The 20443-nt window shown below is 34.8% G+C and overlaps 1 protein-coding gene across 16 annotated transcripts in view; it reads right to left on the bottom strand.

Annotated features, from left to right (window-relative positions):
- Positions 1-20443, bottom strand: part of bt (projectin protein bent) — a 486238-nt gene that overhangs the window by 75402 nt on the left and 390393 nt on the right. For all 16 annotated transcript variants that reach the window (XM_083117398.1, XM_083117403.1, XM_083117397.1 and 13 more), the window contains 9 exons: positions 19615-19781; positions 18365-18646; positions 16325-16508; positions 14905-15056; positions 13671-13770; positions 11457-11620; positions 9966-10247; positions 2154-2453; positions 864-1045 (listed from right to left, as the gene is read on the bottom strand). In XM_083117398.1, the coding sequence (XP_082973524.1) occupies positions 864-1045; positions 2154-2453; positions 9966-10247; positions 11457-11620; positions 13671-13770; positions 14905-15056; positions 16325-16508; positions 18365-18646; positions 19615-19781 (1813 nt within the window). The remainder of the gene's footprint in view (positions 1-863; positions 1046-2153; positions 2454-9965; positions 10248-11456; positions 11621-13670; positions 13771-14904; positions 15057-16324; positions 16509-18364; positions 18647-19614; positions 19782-20443) is intronic.

Here is a 20443-nt window from a genome sequence, read left to right as displayed (position 1 = left end):
TTTTCATTTAACGTTCTTTCACGTTTGTTTTTCACAGGTATATATTTAACTAGTTGTGGTACATTTGGAAAATAGACCCAAATTTTGATATGATGAATATCGTAAGATGTGGTACCTTTTATTTGTAGGTCAAGATGTGCTTGCTGAATATTATGACTGTGATTTATAAATTGTGAGAACATTCTCGTTATTTTGTTTTTGCAGGGTGCATTTCATGATTGGGATAAATGTGCGCAACACGAAGAATAATGTATATAATTGAGGTCGGCGTGACCATTTTGTTGTTAAATTAAGTGTTTACTAAGTATTTGCATTTTGAGTAAAGCGATTCTTGCTTTACATATGAGGCTCTTGATGAATCTCGAGGTTTACCATAACAGTGGTATAAATACCTCAACCCAAAAATTTGTGTTCGTTCTGCATTTTTGAAATTTTGGAATATCCTTTTAGTCACGCAAGGCAGAACGTCACAGGCAGTGCACAATTAAATTTTCCTACTGCTAAATGAAATTTTGGTTGTTTGCACATGGGAGGCAAATTTTACTTTTGATATTAATTTTATGAAAGCCCCCATTATGAAGTAAATCATTAATTTATTTATTTATTATTGAATGAAAGCTAAAATAAGACTTGAAAACTTAACTTGTTCAACACATTTAACATTAACATATCAAGTGCATGTATATGTACACCTAGAAACGAATTCAAATTATCCCAACATAAAAATAAAATCAGTTTCAGCCTAATATTTCAGTTGGAAAAATATTAGATATGCCACTTTTTAAAAGACTATATCAACTGATAAGAAAATGAATTATGAGTTACACTACCATAGCAAGCACCGTAATTTTCCATTTACTTACATTTGTCTGTCCAGCTGGAACCTGAACAGCATTCACCCAATAAGGACTGCCCTTTTCTTTCTTTTGGATAATGTAGCCAGTTATTGGGGAACCACCATCAAACTTTGGTGCATTCCATTCCAAATCGACATGATCCTTGTCCCAGTCCACCACTCTTGGTTTACTTGGTGCATCAGGTTCGTCTAAAGAGAGAACAAAATTCTGCACTTTAGTTTAACCTTCAAATACTTTACACAATAGAAAATATTATGACACAGTTTTAAATGTACATTTTTAAACTTAATAATTAATATCCATTTGAATTGTTTCAAGAGAAATAAGTTTTTCAGGTAACATTCAAGTTGTAGGTTTTTCCTCACTGTACATTCTATGTTAAAAATTCTGCCTCTCAAAGAAATAACAAAAATACACCAGGTATGACATCCTGCTGTGAATAATTGTATCAAATTTACGTCTTTATCAATAAAAATGTTCTTTCTTTCTGATCACTTATTCATTATTGAGATATCCCTGCTTGCCTTAATTACTTCAGCCTCAAACTCTAGAAAATAAAGGTAGTGAGTGATGCTCTGAAATTATAACTGGACTATAAAAATAACACTTCCAATTCTTAATGATAAAGTATATAAGGATAATTTTACTCCCTATTTTTTAATATTTGATGTACCATAGAAGCTATAAAAATGTTACTTGTTGCTATATATCCAAATCGGTTCCTGGTAGAGGCTTTACATTTCCTTGGGTTAGATCTCACCTACAACTGTAGGTCATGTCTTGATTATCCTTCACTCTACACAAAATGGTACTTTAAACACAAATTTTGCCTAATCCTTAGAATTCAGATGTCGTGTTCACATAACTAAAAACAATGAACTTACTGGAAAACATAAGCATAAAGGATTTAATCAGTGACTTGCAATAATTGAATTTGAGTTTTTCTTATTTTCCACCACTTTCCTTCAATATTTGGTTAATTGTGACAATTAGGATGAAATGGTCAGTGCATGCATATGACCAAGGGACAGTCAGAAAGGAATACATGTGCCCAGGCCAGGACTTGAACCTAGAACCTTTGGGAGTGAGACCATTACTCAACAACTCCATATACTCAAGTCATTGAAGTGGAATTGACTTGCAAGACTACTGCAAAGTGGTTCTCGTTAAATCTTATGATATACATCAATAATAATAATTTTGTACTAGTGTTGTATGTAAGTATTCTCTACTTTATACTTTCCCTTCTTTCCTCTCTTAACACTGTAAAAATGGACATATATTTGTAGTACGTACCAAATTCGTTCTTTGCGATAATGCTTCTGTCAGCCTCAAGAGGATCAGATTCTCCAATGCTGTTCACAGCCTTTACTCTAAACAAATACTCCTTCCTGTGGATTAATCTTGAGACTTCATGAGTTAATGACGATGACATTCCAGCATCAGACCAAGTGCCACGTGTCACATCCATCTTCTCAATTACATAGTGTAGGATTGGACTTCCACCGTCATCCAAAGGAGTCTTCCATGTTACTCTTGCACTTTCCTTTGTAACATCAGATATAATTAATGGTCCTTGAGGTGGAGAAGGACGATCTGCAGAGAAACATTACAACATGTCAGACATACCTACTTTCACTTTTCCATAAAAGTTAATATTGTCTTGAGAATAATTCAAACTTACATAAGTGAACGAACTATAGTGTTCTTTGATCTGGTATTCTCTTTATTTATTTACTACGTAAGTAAGAGAATAAAAAGCCTTTTAGATAACAACTGAATGTGGTTACAGATGTGGAAATAAGGTGGGTGACCCTGTTATAGCCATGGTCCTGATATGGCTACCCCTTATTGTGAGCCAGCTAAGAAAAAATCTGCTAGATGGCATCAGCATCCAGTGAGGGGGGCCTCCTAACATGTCACGTGATCATTTCCCATCCAGCCAGGTTGAGCAATATGGCGTCAGTTGCCTAGTTTGTGTTTTTTGTGTGACCTCTTCCTGTTTTTCTTTGGTAAGTCCCCTTTGTTTTATGCACATTTTGCAAAGACTGTTTTTATGAAAACCATCGTACTCTATTAAGTTTTTAATGCTCTTTCGATTGGTGTTGCCATTGATGGCGTATCTCTTATGAGTTGTTCATAATCACACGATTTTCGTGAAAGCTGACCTGCTCCTGATATGGCCACCCATGTGTTTAAAAATAAAATAAGCTTATGTTAACATAGCAACAAAAACAAACTTGTGACTTGAAACCAGTAATTTGTTTTAACAATCTCATTTTTGTCTTGTACTCTTTTCTTGAATGATTTCACATTTTTTGTGTCTTGAAATACGTAAATTGTAACGTCAGTTTTGTAAACAACTTCATTTTTAATGGAAAATCCTGTTTTGAATCCACTTTTGGATTACAAAAAGGATTATTTAGTATCATGTTTATTTCTTTTACACCAAAATTATTTAATATTAGCAGAACTGCACTATGAAACTGAAACAAATCACGATTTGTAGAACATGGAACAAGGGTGGCCATGGCCATATCATGTGCACATGTTCCTGATATGGCCACTAGGTAGACTTTTGGAATTTCGTTTTTTTGGACAAGTAAAACTATTTTCATGGGGAATGTAATTTTTTTTCTGAAAGCCCATTAGCCTGAGAACGATTTTAAAAAAAAAATGGTTTAGATTTTTTTTCAAAATGTCAGCTAGAAAAATTGTCAAACCTTAGCATAGCCATATCAGGACCTTATATACATTTCATTTGAATCTTCGTTTCCATTGTAACTAAGCTCCTCTACTGTTTAGCCTCAATCCTTTTAAGAAAATTATTTTTAAATGTATCTCATGGGGGAAGGGTTCTTTAAACTCCATATCTTCTCATATACTTTTGTACCCTTTTGCAATCTTGCACTTAGCTAAACAATAGTGATACTGATAAGTGTTTTCACACAATGCTAAGACATGATACCTTTTAACAACACACCTACTTCTTTTTCTGAAGTAAATTAAGGAATAAATTTAATCAACTGTCCTTCAAAGCCAAAATGCATACTGATTTTCTCATTTCTGTATAACAATCTCCTCATTTTCACACTGAGTTTGTGCTTATGCTTGTTGTGTCTAATATATTTACATTATGAGTAAATGTGTTCAAGTTCATCTAATAATATTAACCCTTAAACACATAAATTATTTTTTGTGAATTTTTTTCTTGTTTTTAGTCTAATATCTGTTGTTATGTACCAACAGGTGATTTTGAAGCATTTTTTGAAAATTTTCATTCTCCCTTTTCGAATTATGCTCCGTTACCATATGGTAATGCTATGTGTTCACCCCTACAAATTGATTTATTATTGAAAACTTGGAAATTTTTTAATTAACCTTAAAATTACTTTCAAAATTTGTCTTTTTTTTTTAATAATACAAATATTATAGATTGATTGTACATTAATCTCACATTTTCTGAGCTGTAGGTGCTCAGGTATCTATTTAGTACATAATGATTACTTTATATTCACATATTGTCATAGAAACTTGGTATTGAGTAGAATTGAAGTTTTAAGTTCACTTTATGCACAGAATAGCTAATCGGGACTGGACCTACAATTTAAAATGAGATCGGAACTGATGTGCCATGTACCTCCACCAATTATCAAACCTAGTACCCCTTCATTACAAGGTGACAACATTACCACTATGCTATCGGGGAGACCCTTGTCATAGAAACGTATGAAAAATGGAACACGAAGTCAAACCATATATTTGACATGTCCAATACGAACACTACTGGTGGACCAGCAGCATACATCTTTCAAAGGCTTCCTTTAAATTCATACTTCAGGTTTGTGTGACTTACTCACTTTTATATATATATTCCTTCATATTTCTAAAAATTTAAAAATTCAAAATTATTTATTACTTACGTAAAATGAGTATCTATTTTGTACACCGACAACTTTTCGGGAACCACTGTTCCCTTCTTCAGGTCCTATATATCAGCTATCCGAAAATTGCCATAGCCTCGTCAATTCATACACTCGTCAGGAAAAGGAATTGGTACAATATGGTAAAGGTAAAATATTTGGAAAATGCTAAACCCTTTGCAGGTTTGTTAAAATAATCACTATAAAACCTTCCGCTAAAAAACCCGTGCAAGTTAAAACTTGTAAAAAGAAAAGATGCCCTCTTATCACACTCTTCCCATGCAGACTGCCTGTGCTTTCCTTATCGTATGCGTGAGGTTGCGGGCATGTCGACTCTCCCCTCCTCTACTTTGCCCCTGCATTTCTCCTCCTCATTACGTCATTTCAAGATCAAAATCACTTATAACTTGGGCTTCGCGTATTATGTCAGAGGTGACTTGGAATCCAATTTTCTCGTATTCCCATTTCTCCCATTTTTTAAGCATTTCAATCCAGAGTTCGTCTATATTACCATCTTCTCTGTTAAGCTTATTCTCTCTATTTTTACAAATGTACGAGGCCTCATAGACGTCCCTCCTAAGGAATTTTTCCTCTTCCCTTATTATTTCTCGTATTTCTATCTGGTGTCCTTCATCTATAATGTGCTCCGATAGTCTGGTCCAGGGAACCACCTCCCTTATATCTTTATCATGTTCTGTGAAAGTTCGGCCCCCCTATCCCTCGTTTCTATCCGGCCCTCTGGATTTCTTCCTACTTTAATCCCTCAATCTCTCCTTTCACCTCACCCTGGGTGCCAAGCGAGCAGATTATATTTGCGCCGGAATTACAAAAGGGGGCGTTTCACATAACAATTTATATTTTTATGTCCCTGGTTCGTTTACACATATGCAGCAAGTGAATAAACAACTTGTTAAATAGACACTACCGTAGTTCTTGAAATCATAACATTCTCGTAGGATATATTGGTTTAATATACGTAGTTATATATAGTATACATATTTTACATAGCGTTTCCATGTGTGTCTGCATAGACCAAATTAACAAACCTCTAATAATATATTTGCACACCTATGGCATAACCATCGGCACTTCCTTTACCACAGAGTTAGCATAACTATCTCCGTGGGCCTATCCTCAGCTTAAATGATATTCCGTTCATTACAAATTGCGTTTCCTTATGCCTTCACTCCTTCCTTTGGGCATCAATTATTCAATACGGAAATATCCACATATTCAAAGCTTTTTCTAAAAGGGGACTTGGGACAGCAACAGGGGCTGGCATAACCAGATGCTACATTATTATATCCAGTTTAGCCACCATAAGTGGACTAAACTTGAGGAGACGTTCCGCTTTCGTCGATCAATGGGGAAACACTGTTTTTTTGCTAAAGCCCACTGGCCTTTTTTATAGTCGGGGTAAACATCCGTGGACGTGGACCCTGTAGCGTTGGAAAATTCCACTGCCAACGGTCTTTTGTAAGACAGCTAGCTCCCCCAACCGAGGAGGTAAGAACAGGGGAATCTAACATCCAGCAAAGCACAATCCAATAAGCATATACACTTACATGCAATAATAACATAAAAGTACACTCATGGAAACATATTACTTAACCCTACACCTCGTAGCTGGCCAGCAATTAATAAACATATTACCAAAACCAGTAATGGTCAATCCGACCGTTACAGTTCATTCCAACGTATGCTCATGCTTCTATCTGTTTGTCCTATGTACTCTTTATTGCATTGGCATTTAATCTTATACACCCCTTTCTTTCCTTCTTCATTATCTTCTTTTTACATTCCCTCCCTTTTGTAATTCGCAAAGTATTTCTCCAAGGTTTTAGGCACTTCCATCCCGCATTGATTACATACCCCTTTACTATTTTTTCCACGTTCTCTGACACTCCCCATAAATATGGGATTCCTATGTACCTAATTTTCTCTTCCTCTTCCCTTTCGTTTTCTCCCCCTCTTCTGCATCTTTGTTCATTCTCTTCTTGCTATCATCTTTCTCGCATATCTATCGTGCTTTGCTTAAATTCTTTCTCATTTCCGTCTCCTTGTAGCCGTTCTTTCTACCCACACTCATTATCCATTCAATCTCTTCCCTTAAATTCTCCTTAAATTACATAATCTTATAGCACGTACAAAGAAATTTTAAAAAAAAAGTTATACTTATTCCTGTTTGCGTGCGAGGATTCCTTATTGATATACATTTCTCCTGACAACGGCTTATGATATACGCCCGTCCTAATTTTCTTGTCTGTTTTGCAAATCTCAAGATCAAAGAAACTTATCTTATTATCTTTCATTTCTTCTTTTGTGGATTTGATTCTTTCTTCTTGTTCCCCCAATGCAATGAATAAACTTTCTAATCTTTCCTTCTTCCCGATAACCAGAATATTGTAGACATATCTCCCATAGAATTTAACCTAAATTCCTATTACGTAAAAAGCTGTACTTTCAATAAAGTGAAGGAATATACTTGATACTATTCCTGAAACGGGGTTCCCCATAGCTAATCCTTCTTTTTGGACAAAGATTTTTCCGTTACAGCAAAAGTAATTGTACCCCGTACAATTGTTAAACCATCTTACATACTCCCATGCAGTCACTACATCAATTCCATTCCCCAAAACTCGATATCATATCTGTACTGTTAATTTCTAATTCTTCTATTTCCTTCTTTACATTCCATGAATTTTTAACACTATATTCCATGTTATCCCTGACTTCTTTGATTTTTGCAACCAGAGTTTTTGCCAACTTGTACCCCGGGTGCATATACATGTGTATGATCGGCCTTAACAGTGTCCCTTCTTCATGCTTTTTTGGTATTCCAAAAGCCACTGGGATGATCCCCTTTTTGCAGTCGTTGATTTGCCTTTTTTTCTCTATCCTACTTAATGTGATACTGTTTTCAATCCCCCTTCTTGTTTACTTTCTTATTTTATTCATCGGATCCTTGTCTACCTCTTTGAAGTCTTTACTTAAGAAACATTCTTCCAATTTTCCTTTGTAATCCCCTTTGTCTATGACGACCGTTTCGTTCTCTTTGTCGGACCGTATCAGAAATATGTCATTTTCTTTGACCCATTTCTTTACGTTATCTAACTTCGTTTTAATAGAAAAAATAGAAATAGAAATACGAGAAATAATAAGGGAAGAGGAGGGACGTCTATGAGGCCTCGTACATTTGTAAAAATAGAGAGAATAAGCTTAACAGAGAAGATGGTAATATAGACGAACTCTGGATTGAAATGCTTAAAAAATGGGAGAAACGGGAATACGAGAAAATTGGATTCCAAGTCACCTCTGACATAATACATGAAGCCCAAGTTATAAGTGATTTTGATCTTGAAATGACGTAATGAGGAGGAGAAATGCAGGGGCAAAGTAGAGGAGGGGAGAGTCGACATGCCCGCAACCTCACGCATACGATAAGGAAAGCACAGGCAGTCTGCATGGGGAGAGTGTGATAAGAGGGCATCTTTTCTTTTTTACAAGTTTTAACTTGCACGGGTTTTTTAGCGGAAGGTTTTATAGTGATTATTTTAACAAACCTGCAAAGGGTTTAGCGTTTTCCAAATATTTTACCTTTACCATATTGTACCAATTCCTTTTCCTGACGAGTGTATGAATTGACGAGGATATGGCAATTTTCGGATAGCTGATATATAGGACCTGAAGAAGGGAACAGTGGTTCCTGAAAAGTTGTCGGTATACAAAATAGATACTCATTTTACGTAAGTAATAAATAATTTTGTATTTTTAAATTTTAAGAAATACGAAAGAATATAAATATAAGGCTTCCTTTGTGTTGTAATGGGCTGCCAAGCTGCCTTAGGTGCAACACGAAATGATGTCATATAGTTTTGAGTGATATCCATCCAAATTCAAGCTGGGAGAATTTTTGTCTAGGAAATTCATGTAGCATATGGATGAGAGGGGCTGCAGTCTTTCTAAATTTGTTTTCAATGTCAGTGGAATCTTCTTATACTCTTGCCTTGATACATATCAAAACGAAAGAGGTATACATGGAAGGTTTTCAAGCACCAGGCAGGCTTTGTAACCAAATCTTATAGGTTTACCTCTAATAAATAGTTTGCATGAACGTTTTCCATAATACGGGATCACAGACTTAACAAAGCTGAGCTACTGAACAGGCACAAAATGTTCCATGAAATGGTCATTTATTATTACTATTATAAAAAAGGTAAAGTGCTCCCCTGTGCATAGCACCACACCATGAAGGCATATAGGGGGTGTGGGGGTAATGACCCACACTTTCTTAATCCGGTCCTGAGTGGGGGTGATGTGATCAGCATCATGCCCCTGACCGCCTTTACCCCCCAGGGTTTCCCCCAAGTACCCATGTTATTCTACGCTGGGTGGGTGCCGGGGCCGCTTCCATCGTTAGATCGAACCTGGGACCTTTAGCATGGTAGTCAGACGCGTTACTGACTGAGCCACCGTGGCCTACATTATTACTATTATTTTATTATTATTCAAATATGATATAAGTTATATGCAATAGAAATAAAGAAACCATGCAAAAGACGAGGAAAGCCTTTACAACTTAAATTTCTTGCTTTACACGCAATAATGAAAGAATAAATGAAGTACTTGTTGAAAAGGCCTGTAGCTACTGTATCTGCATAGCTTACCATATGGTAACACCACCGTTATGAGCAAAAATCGACAAAATGATGCAAATTCATGAACAGAAAAGTTCATAAGTTTTTAATTACATGTGTTTACTAAATGCTGAAAACAATCAGAACTACATAATGAAAGATAATCAGTTAAAAACACTGTATTTACTTTCCAGCATATGACATATTGAATAAAAAAATCAAAGGTCAAAACAAATACATCCTCTCACAATGATGCTGTTACCTGGGCTGAAACTAACGGTCTCAAACACAAGCTTTATGCTTTCTAGAGCGACTTCTGGCACTAGGTTTGCCTACACACTCAATATAGACAAGCCTCTAGCACGAAATTGTGCAAATGTTGAGCGTTACCATATGGCAACGCTATGCGTTTAGGGTTAAGTGGAATTTTCTCATTACGTGTGCACACATTTACTTGGCACACATAAAAAATGAAAAATATATATAATTTTGGTCATACGACATAGCACCATAATGTTCATGGTTCTAATCTCTCCTTTTTTACTCACCTAGAACTGTAACATTAGCAGAAGCTGAACAGCTTCCAAGTTTGTTCTCCAAAGTAAGGGTATATTTTCCAGTATCACCACGAACTGAGAATGGTATTTCAAATGTTGTTTGCTTCTCTGTGGTTTGAATGTCTGCTCTCACGCCAGGCTCTATTGGCTTGCCATTTACAGTCCATTTTGCCACAGGACGTGGAGATGCTTCTATCGGAATTGTGTAACTGATCTTCTGTCCTGCTCGGACAATCAGATCCTGCAGCAGTGATTTGTCAAATGTTGGTGCCACTGCAAGAGATAAGTAACAGTTAAGAGTTTACTTTTATCAAGATGTGTCTCAATTGTATCATGCTGGATTTCTTTTCATGAATTTATCATGAAATAAATTGTTGTTATTGATCTCAAATTAATATTCACAAAACAAAAACAAACGAAAAACAAATACGTTTTATCAGAAAATTGCCTACATTGGTTCATTTTGCTAATTTTTGTCATCAAGTCTTATTACAAAAGAAAAGTTGCACTAGTTCATTATCTAGTTTCAACCAATCTTTGTACTCATTTTCCATCACTGCAAATTGGGCAACTGGATTTCTAAATTATACCACTGGATTCCTAAATTGCACTGCTACGAAAATATTACAGCAACATAATTTACATGGTATGAAATAACATCAATATATACATAGAAAGAAAACAGAAAATTTGCATTACAAGTTAAAGCAAACTTCAAATTGATTTTGTTTTGATTTTGTTTCACTTTTCTGGCACATTTGGCTAATTACAAAGATGACGATGAAAGATGATATGATGAAGGGACACTCACAAGGAACACCCATGCCCAGGCTAGGATTCAAACTGTGCTAACCCTCCACCATGGATGTCAGAAAACTTCAAATTGAGAAAACATCAGTGAACCTGACAGTCTAAACAGATTAGTATAAGTAAAACTAATAAATAGTTTGGAAATTATGTCAAATGTGTCAATAAAATTTTGTGCCAACATTTTGTACCAAAGGGGACTTCATGATAAAATTACAGATATTTTAATCATCTAATTATTTCACATGTGGGCCTATGAATATTTTAAAGCAAAACTTTGGTAGATTGATATGGTGTAATTGCAATAGAATACTTATATGTTAACATTTATAAAATATTCTAAAAAAGCTAAATTATTGCACAATGTTCAAGCATAAGTACTGGTATTGGTAAGAATTGGTACTAGTGTCTGTATTGTTAAAAAAATGTACAAGTTCAGCAAAAGTGAGTAGATGTCTTCTGGCACCATTTTCTTGTTTCATCCATCTAACCCCCCTACATTCCTAAATTATAATTTAGGAGACTGATGTTAGTATGGATTCTGAAACAATGGTATAACTAGTCTACCTGCAGATGTTTAAACTATTTCTTGCTTGCATCAGAAATGTAAAAATATTGACCATTTATCTTGGAAGCGAACGTTAAAAATATTGCTGTTTGAAGGTGATAGCTTACTGAATCTAGGTTTGGCAATAACAGGCCGTGATGGTTCACTAGGATCTCCTGGACCACCTTTGTTGACTGCAATTACACGGAATTCATATTCTTCACCTTCAGTCAGATTGGGAGCTGTTCCCTTAGTTTTATTTCCAGGAACTTCTGCTGCCTTTTCCCATGGACTAAAATAAAAAAAAATACACAAACTCAATGTTCAAGTTTCATGTATCTTATTAAACATTAAAACATACGTTTAAAAAAAATCATTCAAGAGCAACACCTTAACAGAACATTAATTACATTACAAATGTAACTCACATATATTTCTAGTAAGTTATGAGGGTTGCTTAGAAGGTAATGCCCTACATTTTTTTCTTATTCCTGAAGTAAGATATTGGTGTGCAAATGGAAGGGTAAATACAAAGCAATACTTCATTGTGGTTTGCACCATGCTATTAATGGTATTATTTAATTAATTTTAAGGATACACAAAATATATATGAAGTATAATTTACACATTTCGTGCACAGGGATATATTACATAAACATTCTAACAACCAAGAGAAGAAAAGTTAGACAAGGTAAGTCTGAAATTTATTTAACATATAAGGTGCCTGGATTCCATCTCCTTTCAATAAGCTCTTTACCAGAGGCTTTGATTGATTGATTTGGTTTATTTTACTTTGCTCTTCTGCCACTTTTGACTAATCGCGAAGATGAGGATGAATGATGATGTGATTAAATTGATGGAGGGACACTCACAAGGAACCTGGGACCTCCGGCATCATAGCATGCTGTGCTAACCACTTTGCAATGGAGGTTGGGTGTTCACAGTCACTTTCAAATGTCAATTGTCTTTCCAATTTGCAAACTCAATTTTAACCATCACCCTCAGCCCAATGCAGATACCTACACAAATGGCCCCCTTTCCTCTGAAATGAATCTCAATCAAGGAAGTGAAGAAACACACAAGGCTGATTGTTATACCTGCCTCTTCTTGCTCAGTCTGGTGTGCTTTTTGTGTGAATTATTGGGAAAACTAGGACATGAAGCATTGTGAATAATATATGAATGTTTTACTGTGCAAGAAAAATAAAACTTTATTAAGATTTCTGTGTTTACAATCAGGAGTTCAGTGCTCCTGTGAGTGCTATTTTAAATTGTGTTTAACATATGATGTGCTCTTTAAACATAAAATTTGAATGCACATGTCTTAGAAAGTTGAAAAAAGGATAGCCAGAAATACAGTGTCTCATTAAAATGTTAACGGTTTAACAAATGATGTTGCAAGACAGCAAGAAACAGGGAAATTTCAAAGAATGGTGTGGAAGCATCAGCATAAAAATAGATGTTGATTGATTGATTTGGTATTTTAAGTCCACTTTATGCACAGTAAGGCTAATCGGGACTGGACCTACAGTTTAAAGTGGGATCCGAACCACTATGTGCCTCCACCAGGTATCAAACCTGGGACCCCTTGATATCAAGGTAGCGACACTACTGCTTCACCATTGGGGAGGCCCCTAAAAATAGATGTGCTGAGATAAATGAGTGAAAGGGGAAATAGAGAACTATTAGCTATTACAATTCAGTACATGAAAGGACAACTCATAAATACAATTTTGACTGAATGATAGAATCGAGTGTAATTATAGATTTCAGGCCACATGCCTACATCCCACACTCCACAGTCAATGATGCTTGCTTGTAAATTGTAACTAGCACCTGACTATACTGGATCCTAAGCAACAAAACAAAATTGTTTTATTTATATTACTCACACTAAATGGTTATTTATCTTTTTCAGTAACCCTGAACATTATTTACAATGATTAGCATTATGAATGCTACACTATTTACGCAACAGCTTGGAATATGCTCTTCAAACCACATGTAGAGTGCATAAGCTACAAAGCATTATTTTTATATCCTCAAATACTTTGCTAATTTTCAACAGTTACATTATTAATTTTTCTCAACAGATCTATGAATAATAAAAGGTACTTAGTACCTTAACAAAATCATTATTGTGGCGATAAATCTTTTCATAACAAGTGAAATCCTTTCAGCCATGATATTTGAAGATAAAACACACAAAAGAAGTGTTTAGAAATTTAAGTTTTACTATTAGGGAGAAAAACAGTTAGTAGTTCTTATAACACTGTTAGTTAATTAATATTTTGGTCATGATTTGTTATGGTGTGGTAAACCACTGCAAAAGTTTTATCATACCCAAATCTTGTTCTTTTCTCAATGATATATGAAGTGATGGGTGATCCACCATCTTTCTTAGGAGGTGTCCATTCCAGATCCACATGGTCTTTGTCCCAGTCTTGCAAAGGAAATAAATGTGTAAATTGGCAAAAATGAAGCAACTTTGTGTATCACAAAGTCCATAAATTGAAAACAGCTCCTAGTCTATACAATTTAACATATTACTTCTGAAATGACTACATTAAGATTATTCAAAGAGGGAGCAGTGAACCACAAATAGTGCACCTCAAGAAAATCTGCACTAGTAGAAAGTTTCAGACTTTTAAAAAATATAATTTGTTGATCCCTATACTGTCATCATGTCAATTTTTATCACTTGGAATTCAAATTTCAATTTAATGGTACAATAATTTAGCGAAGAACTATAAGAAAAGGATTCATTATACCAAATAAATAAAAAAAAGTAATTGGTCTATTCATATGAAAGTAATCAACCTTAAAATGGTAACAAGTCATGAAATCATTAGAAAACAGGTACTAGCTGGTAAATAATGTTCACTTAAATAGAAATATGGAATTTATTCTTAGCGTATTTTTTATTCCATGTATTTGTTCCTTCAGATAATTTTCTTGCACCTGGAGCAAAAAAAAGTTACTTGCCTTGAAAATTAGACAGAAATAAAAGGACTCACATTACATTATAATGTATACATAAAAGTTTCTTTCTTATTTATTAGGTTGTTTTTAGTAAAACTGAAAACTTGACCAAATTTCTATTGCCAAGTTGAAACTTAATGTCTATTTAACCTACCTACAAGTTGCTTGTGAACACTTTAATACATGTTTGTTGAAGTTGATCAGTTGGAGAATGTTGTACTCCTTTAATCCACATGGCTGCATGCTTTTCAGCATAGACATCTTTGATGACTGAACCATTAATGGAGACAAAGGATTTTTCAGTTGTGTTTGTTACATAATTAAGAAATGGTATATTATATGCTTTAAATTCCATTTTCTTTGAGGGGTATAAAAACATCCCTGGCAGGGATAATAATTTCTTTTTTGCTGGAAACAATTTTTTTTGTGGGGGAGAGGAATCCCTGTATCTCCCCCAATAAGTTGCACACTGGTTATAGATTCCATACAAAACAATAAAAAAATTGTTGTGTTTAGAAAGATGGTTATTTTTCTTCTACCATGTTTTTCAGGTACATCTCTACACATTTATTAAAACAAACATAAAGGAACATACCAACAGGTTCTGGTGTGCCTGGTTTTTCAGGTTTGCCATATGGATCTTTAGCAGTTATTGGTGTTGTTCCAGTTAGTGGAAGTGATTCTCCTTGCTTATTCACTGCACGCACTCTGAAGTTGTAGTCATGTCCTTCTATGAGATAATCAACCCTGAAATCCCAACATATGAACACCATCAGAATCCATGTCTCCAGTACACACACACATTATTGAGACATCATGTGCAACAAATTTACACTTTGCAGTATAGGAATCATCAAAATCAAGAAGAGGTAGCGTTAAAATTTTCCACTTTAAACCAAAACTGCCATGCTGTAATTCATAGACTCCCCTTCCCTCAACTCCACATGGGCAGATACAAAATATATACGAAATATAAGTAAAAGTTACGTAAGTTAAAGTAGAATTATTTTTCCAGTAACTGAACCAAAAATTGGAGAAAGTACATGTTGTAGCACTACCACATCTCTTTCACTTCTGAAACAAAAAGAGGTTAAAAATTCATTCAATAACTCCCATAACATCAATAATAGTTTCTAGTTTATTTCTTAGGAAGTGCAAAATGACAGAGCAGACTGAAAATGGAGGGAAAGCATATTTATATTTTTCTCAATTCATCATTTGAGAACCAGAGAAATGTAACTCCAAAAATATTGTTTTCGGTTTTGTTTAACGTCTCTTCTGAAGAGCTCTATTCAGAGTCAGATTGGCATATCTTCACTTCTAGTACTTAGCACTAAGGTGGAGTCACGTATCTCTAATTTACTGATTCCTTTTAAGAGTCAGGCATATTTCTAATAATACATTATTTCCTCTCTCCTGTAAATTTGATAAATTGGAGCTATGCCCCTCTGGTTCTCATATGATAAAATTCTGAGAGGACTAACAATAAAGTTCTGTCCAGTACACAGGAAGGAGGAAGACATAATTTTAAAAAAAAATATTCCACGTAAATAAAATATAAAAAGCAGCACTTCCCTCAAACTTGACAATAATTTAATTTTTGGAAATCCATTTTCTTATTTGCAGAGACAAAGACATAGGTATAAACACTTGTTTTCTAAGAACATACAATTTTGCCAGAAAAGCCACAATAAAAAGTTTAGTTAATATTTGAAATCCTTTTACATGTACATCTCACAGTTTGCTACAAACAAAATCCCGCACATTTCAATGTAAAAGAAATTCCCATGAAAAAAAAGTTTGTGTTTATCCCAGCTTATAACACATCACTACTGAATGAAATGTTTCAAAATATGAATTGCCATATCAAACTTATAATTAGTATGAACAGAATATACTCTGTAATTAGTATGAACAAATTAATAAGACACTGCAATTAACCAAATGTGGCAGAAATGTGACGTAAAATAACAAAAATACAAAACAATAATAGTTGCTATTTCTAAAATTCCTACCTGATAGAAGTGCCAGTACAGTCGCCTACAGGCACCCAACGCATGTTTTCAGTGTCTAGTTTCTCAACAGCATAATGTGTAATTTCTGACCCACCATCATCCTTAGGAGGTCTCCAGTAAAGATTACATGATGATTTTGTAACATTGTCAGGTTTAAGAGGTCCTTCTGGAGGCTGTGGAACATCTGGAAGAAGAAATGGTCATGATGATAATGGTATATTACTGATAAGCCATGATGAGATTCCTATCAGGTAAAGACTGAATTTAACACAGAAGGATTATTATCAACAGAAATAAGCATGATGGTGATTTTGAAGTATTAACCTTTTGGAGCCCAAGGCCATTTTCACAGGCCCTTGGTGCCCAAGCCGATTTTGAGCAAAATGCAGCGTTACCTTAAAATGACTGTAGCTCAAAGGCTAATGGCCCTAGAGAGATGAATGATATACCGTTGTACGTGGAATGAATCAAAGATTCAGACGATATAAAATTTATGCACATTCAGCGTATATATGGAAGGGGAGGGGGAATCCCATGCAAAATCATTTTTTTTTAAAAAATGTCCCCCCCCCCTCAAGGGACATGAAAAGGTCAACATGCACATAGAAATTATCACTGACATGTAAGAAACAGAAAAATATTTGCATCATTATCATATGACCAATGTAACGTGAGTTATAGTCCCGAAACTAAAGGCATGTGCGCCACTGTCTCAAGCTTTGGATTTCAGCGAAATGCAGGGTTACATTGAAATGACTATAGCTCAGAGGCTAATTGCCATAAATAGATGAGTGATATACCGTTGTACGCGGAATGAATCACAGATTCAGATGATATAAAATTTATGCAGCTACTTCCAAATTCAATTTTTAGACAATACAGGGTAACCTTTGTAGCCACTTGTGAAACACTTGTGCTCAAGAACAAAGGCTTTTCTTCAGCGTGCCTCGAACTTCCATTCTTATGACGCAGTTTCAACAACCCCTCTTCCCCCTCCCCCAACCCCCATCCCCTGCTTGTGCCCCCACGGAAAACATTCCTTTTGACCTCGGGTACCGATAAACAAACTTCCTTCGAATGCAGTTTCCAGGGGTGAGGGAAACGCATTGCTTTAGAACAACAAAGCCAGCCTTCCTTTGTCGGCAAAATTTTTCCCTTGGAAAAGATGCAAAAAAGAAGTTGCCTTTTTCCCGCCATTTTCATGAAAAAAAAAAACGTGCAACAATCATTTCTGTTAAATACATGTGTTAACAACAATGTGAAAAAATAAAATTTTGGAATTCTAGCCAAAAATAGCGAAGTTATAACGTAAAAACTATGACCTTGACAAAGCATCTCGACCGAGACGATTGGGCACCCGAGGGTTACTTAAGAACATCTCGATCAAGACGATCAAGCACTTAAGAGCATCTCGATCGAGATGATCAGGCACCAAAAGGTTAACCAATAAGCTACTACCGTTCTACTTCTCTTATCATTGTCATCCAAGTTATCTGTTGATTATATCAGAGCAGAAGACAGGAATTATGATTTGTATGAGGTGAAAAAAGTTTGAGACATTTCATATTATTAAGCACACTTAATCCACTGTAATAAAGTTGTGATCAATATTTCCACTGTAACAAAACACAAGCACACTATAATTAAACCCTGAATATCACATTCAGTTTTGTACCTGCTGAAGTACTAATGGAATAATATTAAACCTATACTAAACACTGCAGTGACTAGAAATGTAAAAGCAGTAATGATATACTCTACACTAATCTGTCACCTATCATTAACATATTACTTGCAAAATTCCTAATATGCATTAGCAGAGACTAATTTTACACATTTGCCCTTACATATAGCTGTTTTAGTTTATACATTGCATGCTAAAAATGTATTAGCTCATTTACAATTTCATAATAAAAAAACCCAGTAAATCAACATGAAAACTGGAATCAGATAGAAATAGTACTACTAGAGATTTATAACAACGTTTATGTCAATAAAGTGATTTTTTACATTAATGTATCGGTGTCCATTTATACTTACCAAGAACTGTAACATTGACAGTTGCAGTGTCAACTCCATTTATGTTCTTTGCTGTTAGTGTGTAAGTTCCACTGTCACTTCTCTTCGCATCAATGACTCTCAACTTGATGTTATAACTTTCATTAACAATTCGAATTCTGTCAGTATTTATGATCATGTTGCCCTTGAGTGTCCATTCCTTTGATGGCGGAGGCTCACCACTTACAGGAACATCAAAGTCAAAGTTCTGACATGCTTTTATCTTGACATCTATCAATGCATTGCGATCAATGCGAGGAGGCACTGAAAATGGAAACAAAGTCATATTTGATACATGAAATAAAGTAACCTTTGTATATTATAACTGTAATTTAGGAAAATTAGGAAGGAACCCAATACATAAATTTCACCCTAATGAAAATTTTTATGAATGTTTAAAAGACACATAAAAATATGATATTGCAACAATGCCATTTAAGCAATAAAATAGAAATACCAACAGAGTGGATATTCACAATGACACAAATGTTCATTATGAGGATGGAACAGACAAATAAGTTCTCTATCAATATGGGCTTACACAGGCAGTGTATTGGTTATTCAGTAAAACTGCCAACAATTTTGACCATGGCTTATAATTATAAAGTACAAGTTGCATATTCTGGTTTAATTAGAAATTTTCTAATTATGAAATTATAATTATTATATGAAAAAGTGGGGTAATAGAGAAAATTAGATCAATAGTTATACATACTTATGAAAAGCCCAATTTTCTAAAAAGTATGTGCAAATATTGATCTAATTTTCTCTAATACCCCACTTTTTCCCAATATCCCTTCACCTAATTTGGACCCACCAGTCACTGCTGATGATGATCTGATAATAATCAATGCACATGCCTAGATGGAGATATCCTACCTTTATAAATATATTCATATATTATAAATACATTAATGACTACCATTTAAATATACCATGTACAAGGAAGTGGAAGTAAATATAACCATGTTTGTTCTCCCCATGCCAGATGCTAAATAATACAATGAATTCTGAATGACATCTCTAAATTTGTAGTGTTTGCTCTAAGTACAAATATAAGAATTAGACTAAGGTGTTTACCTTTTATTCTATCTTGTGAGAGGGTTTTCATTCCCTAAATTAATTAAAATCATCCAGAAATAGCATTACTTACAATTCAATTAAGTTCAACAAACCATTTTCGTTATGCACAAATAAATAATTTAAACTTTACTCTTTTAACATGTACTTACAATTCTTGGGCCTAGCGATATGTGATTTTGAAGCATCACTTGGTTCACCAGGACCAGCCTTATTGACAGCACGAACTCTAAACTCATATTGGTTTCCTTCAATAAGATCTGGAACTCTTCCTGTTGTCAGATCTCCTTCCACTTCAGCACACTTCTCCCAGTTTGGACTTAACAAATAAATAATAAGAACATATAAGTTATCTCCAAGAGTTTGCAAGTGATTATTTGCAAATTTCAAGACCAAAAAATGTTGTCATGCGGCATAGATTCACTGTTCTACAAAGGTTTTTTTCTTATGTGATATTAAGTTTTTCTGAAGGAATTTGGTATGGGAAATTCAAATCCGTAATTAGAATTTCCCTACCAGGGACAGTTAATTAGTTATAAGGCAATAAAGTCTCATTTTACCCTGATTCACCATTCGTGATAAATGCAGAGAATTGCCAGACGACGAGTTGGCAACATCTGCTTCTGAGCTTCTGTTTCAGATGTTTGCAGTTCTGTTACTAAGCTACATGACGTTCCTGCAAGTTATTGTCAAAATACTAAGCATTGTGATTGCAGCTTTTGTTTAAGTTGATATACTTTGCCTGTTGAAATCAACCAGGTAGCTTCTGCTACATCTGTGGAGTGGAGAGTTAACCTTTGCAAAGCAGAGGAAGAGGATTTGATCTATCATAAAAGAAGTACTACAAACATTACCTTGGAATGGACATTGGAGACCAGGATAAGGAGTAAGCACCACATATCTCTTGTGGAGTGTGTTTTGATTAATTGATGGAAAGGTAAAAATGCCATGTTGTTTGCTATGATGGAGAGAACCAAAACA

Source organism: Lepisma saccharinum, chromosome 2 (assembly GCF_977018435.1).
Source record: "Lepisma saccharinum chromosome 2, izLepSacc3.1, whole genome shotgun sequence".
Classification (NCBI taxonomy): Eukaryota; Metazoa; Arthropoda; class Insecta; order Zygentoma; family Lepismatidae; genus Lepisma; species Lepisma saccharinum.
The sequence above is the reverse complement of the archived record's forward strand: the minus strand, read 5'-3'. Positions and strand labels throughout refer to the sequence as shown.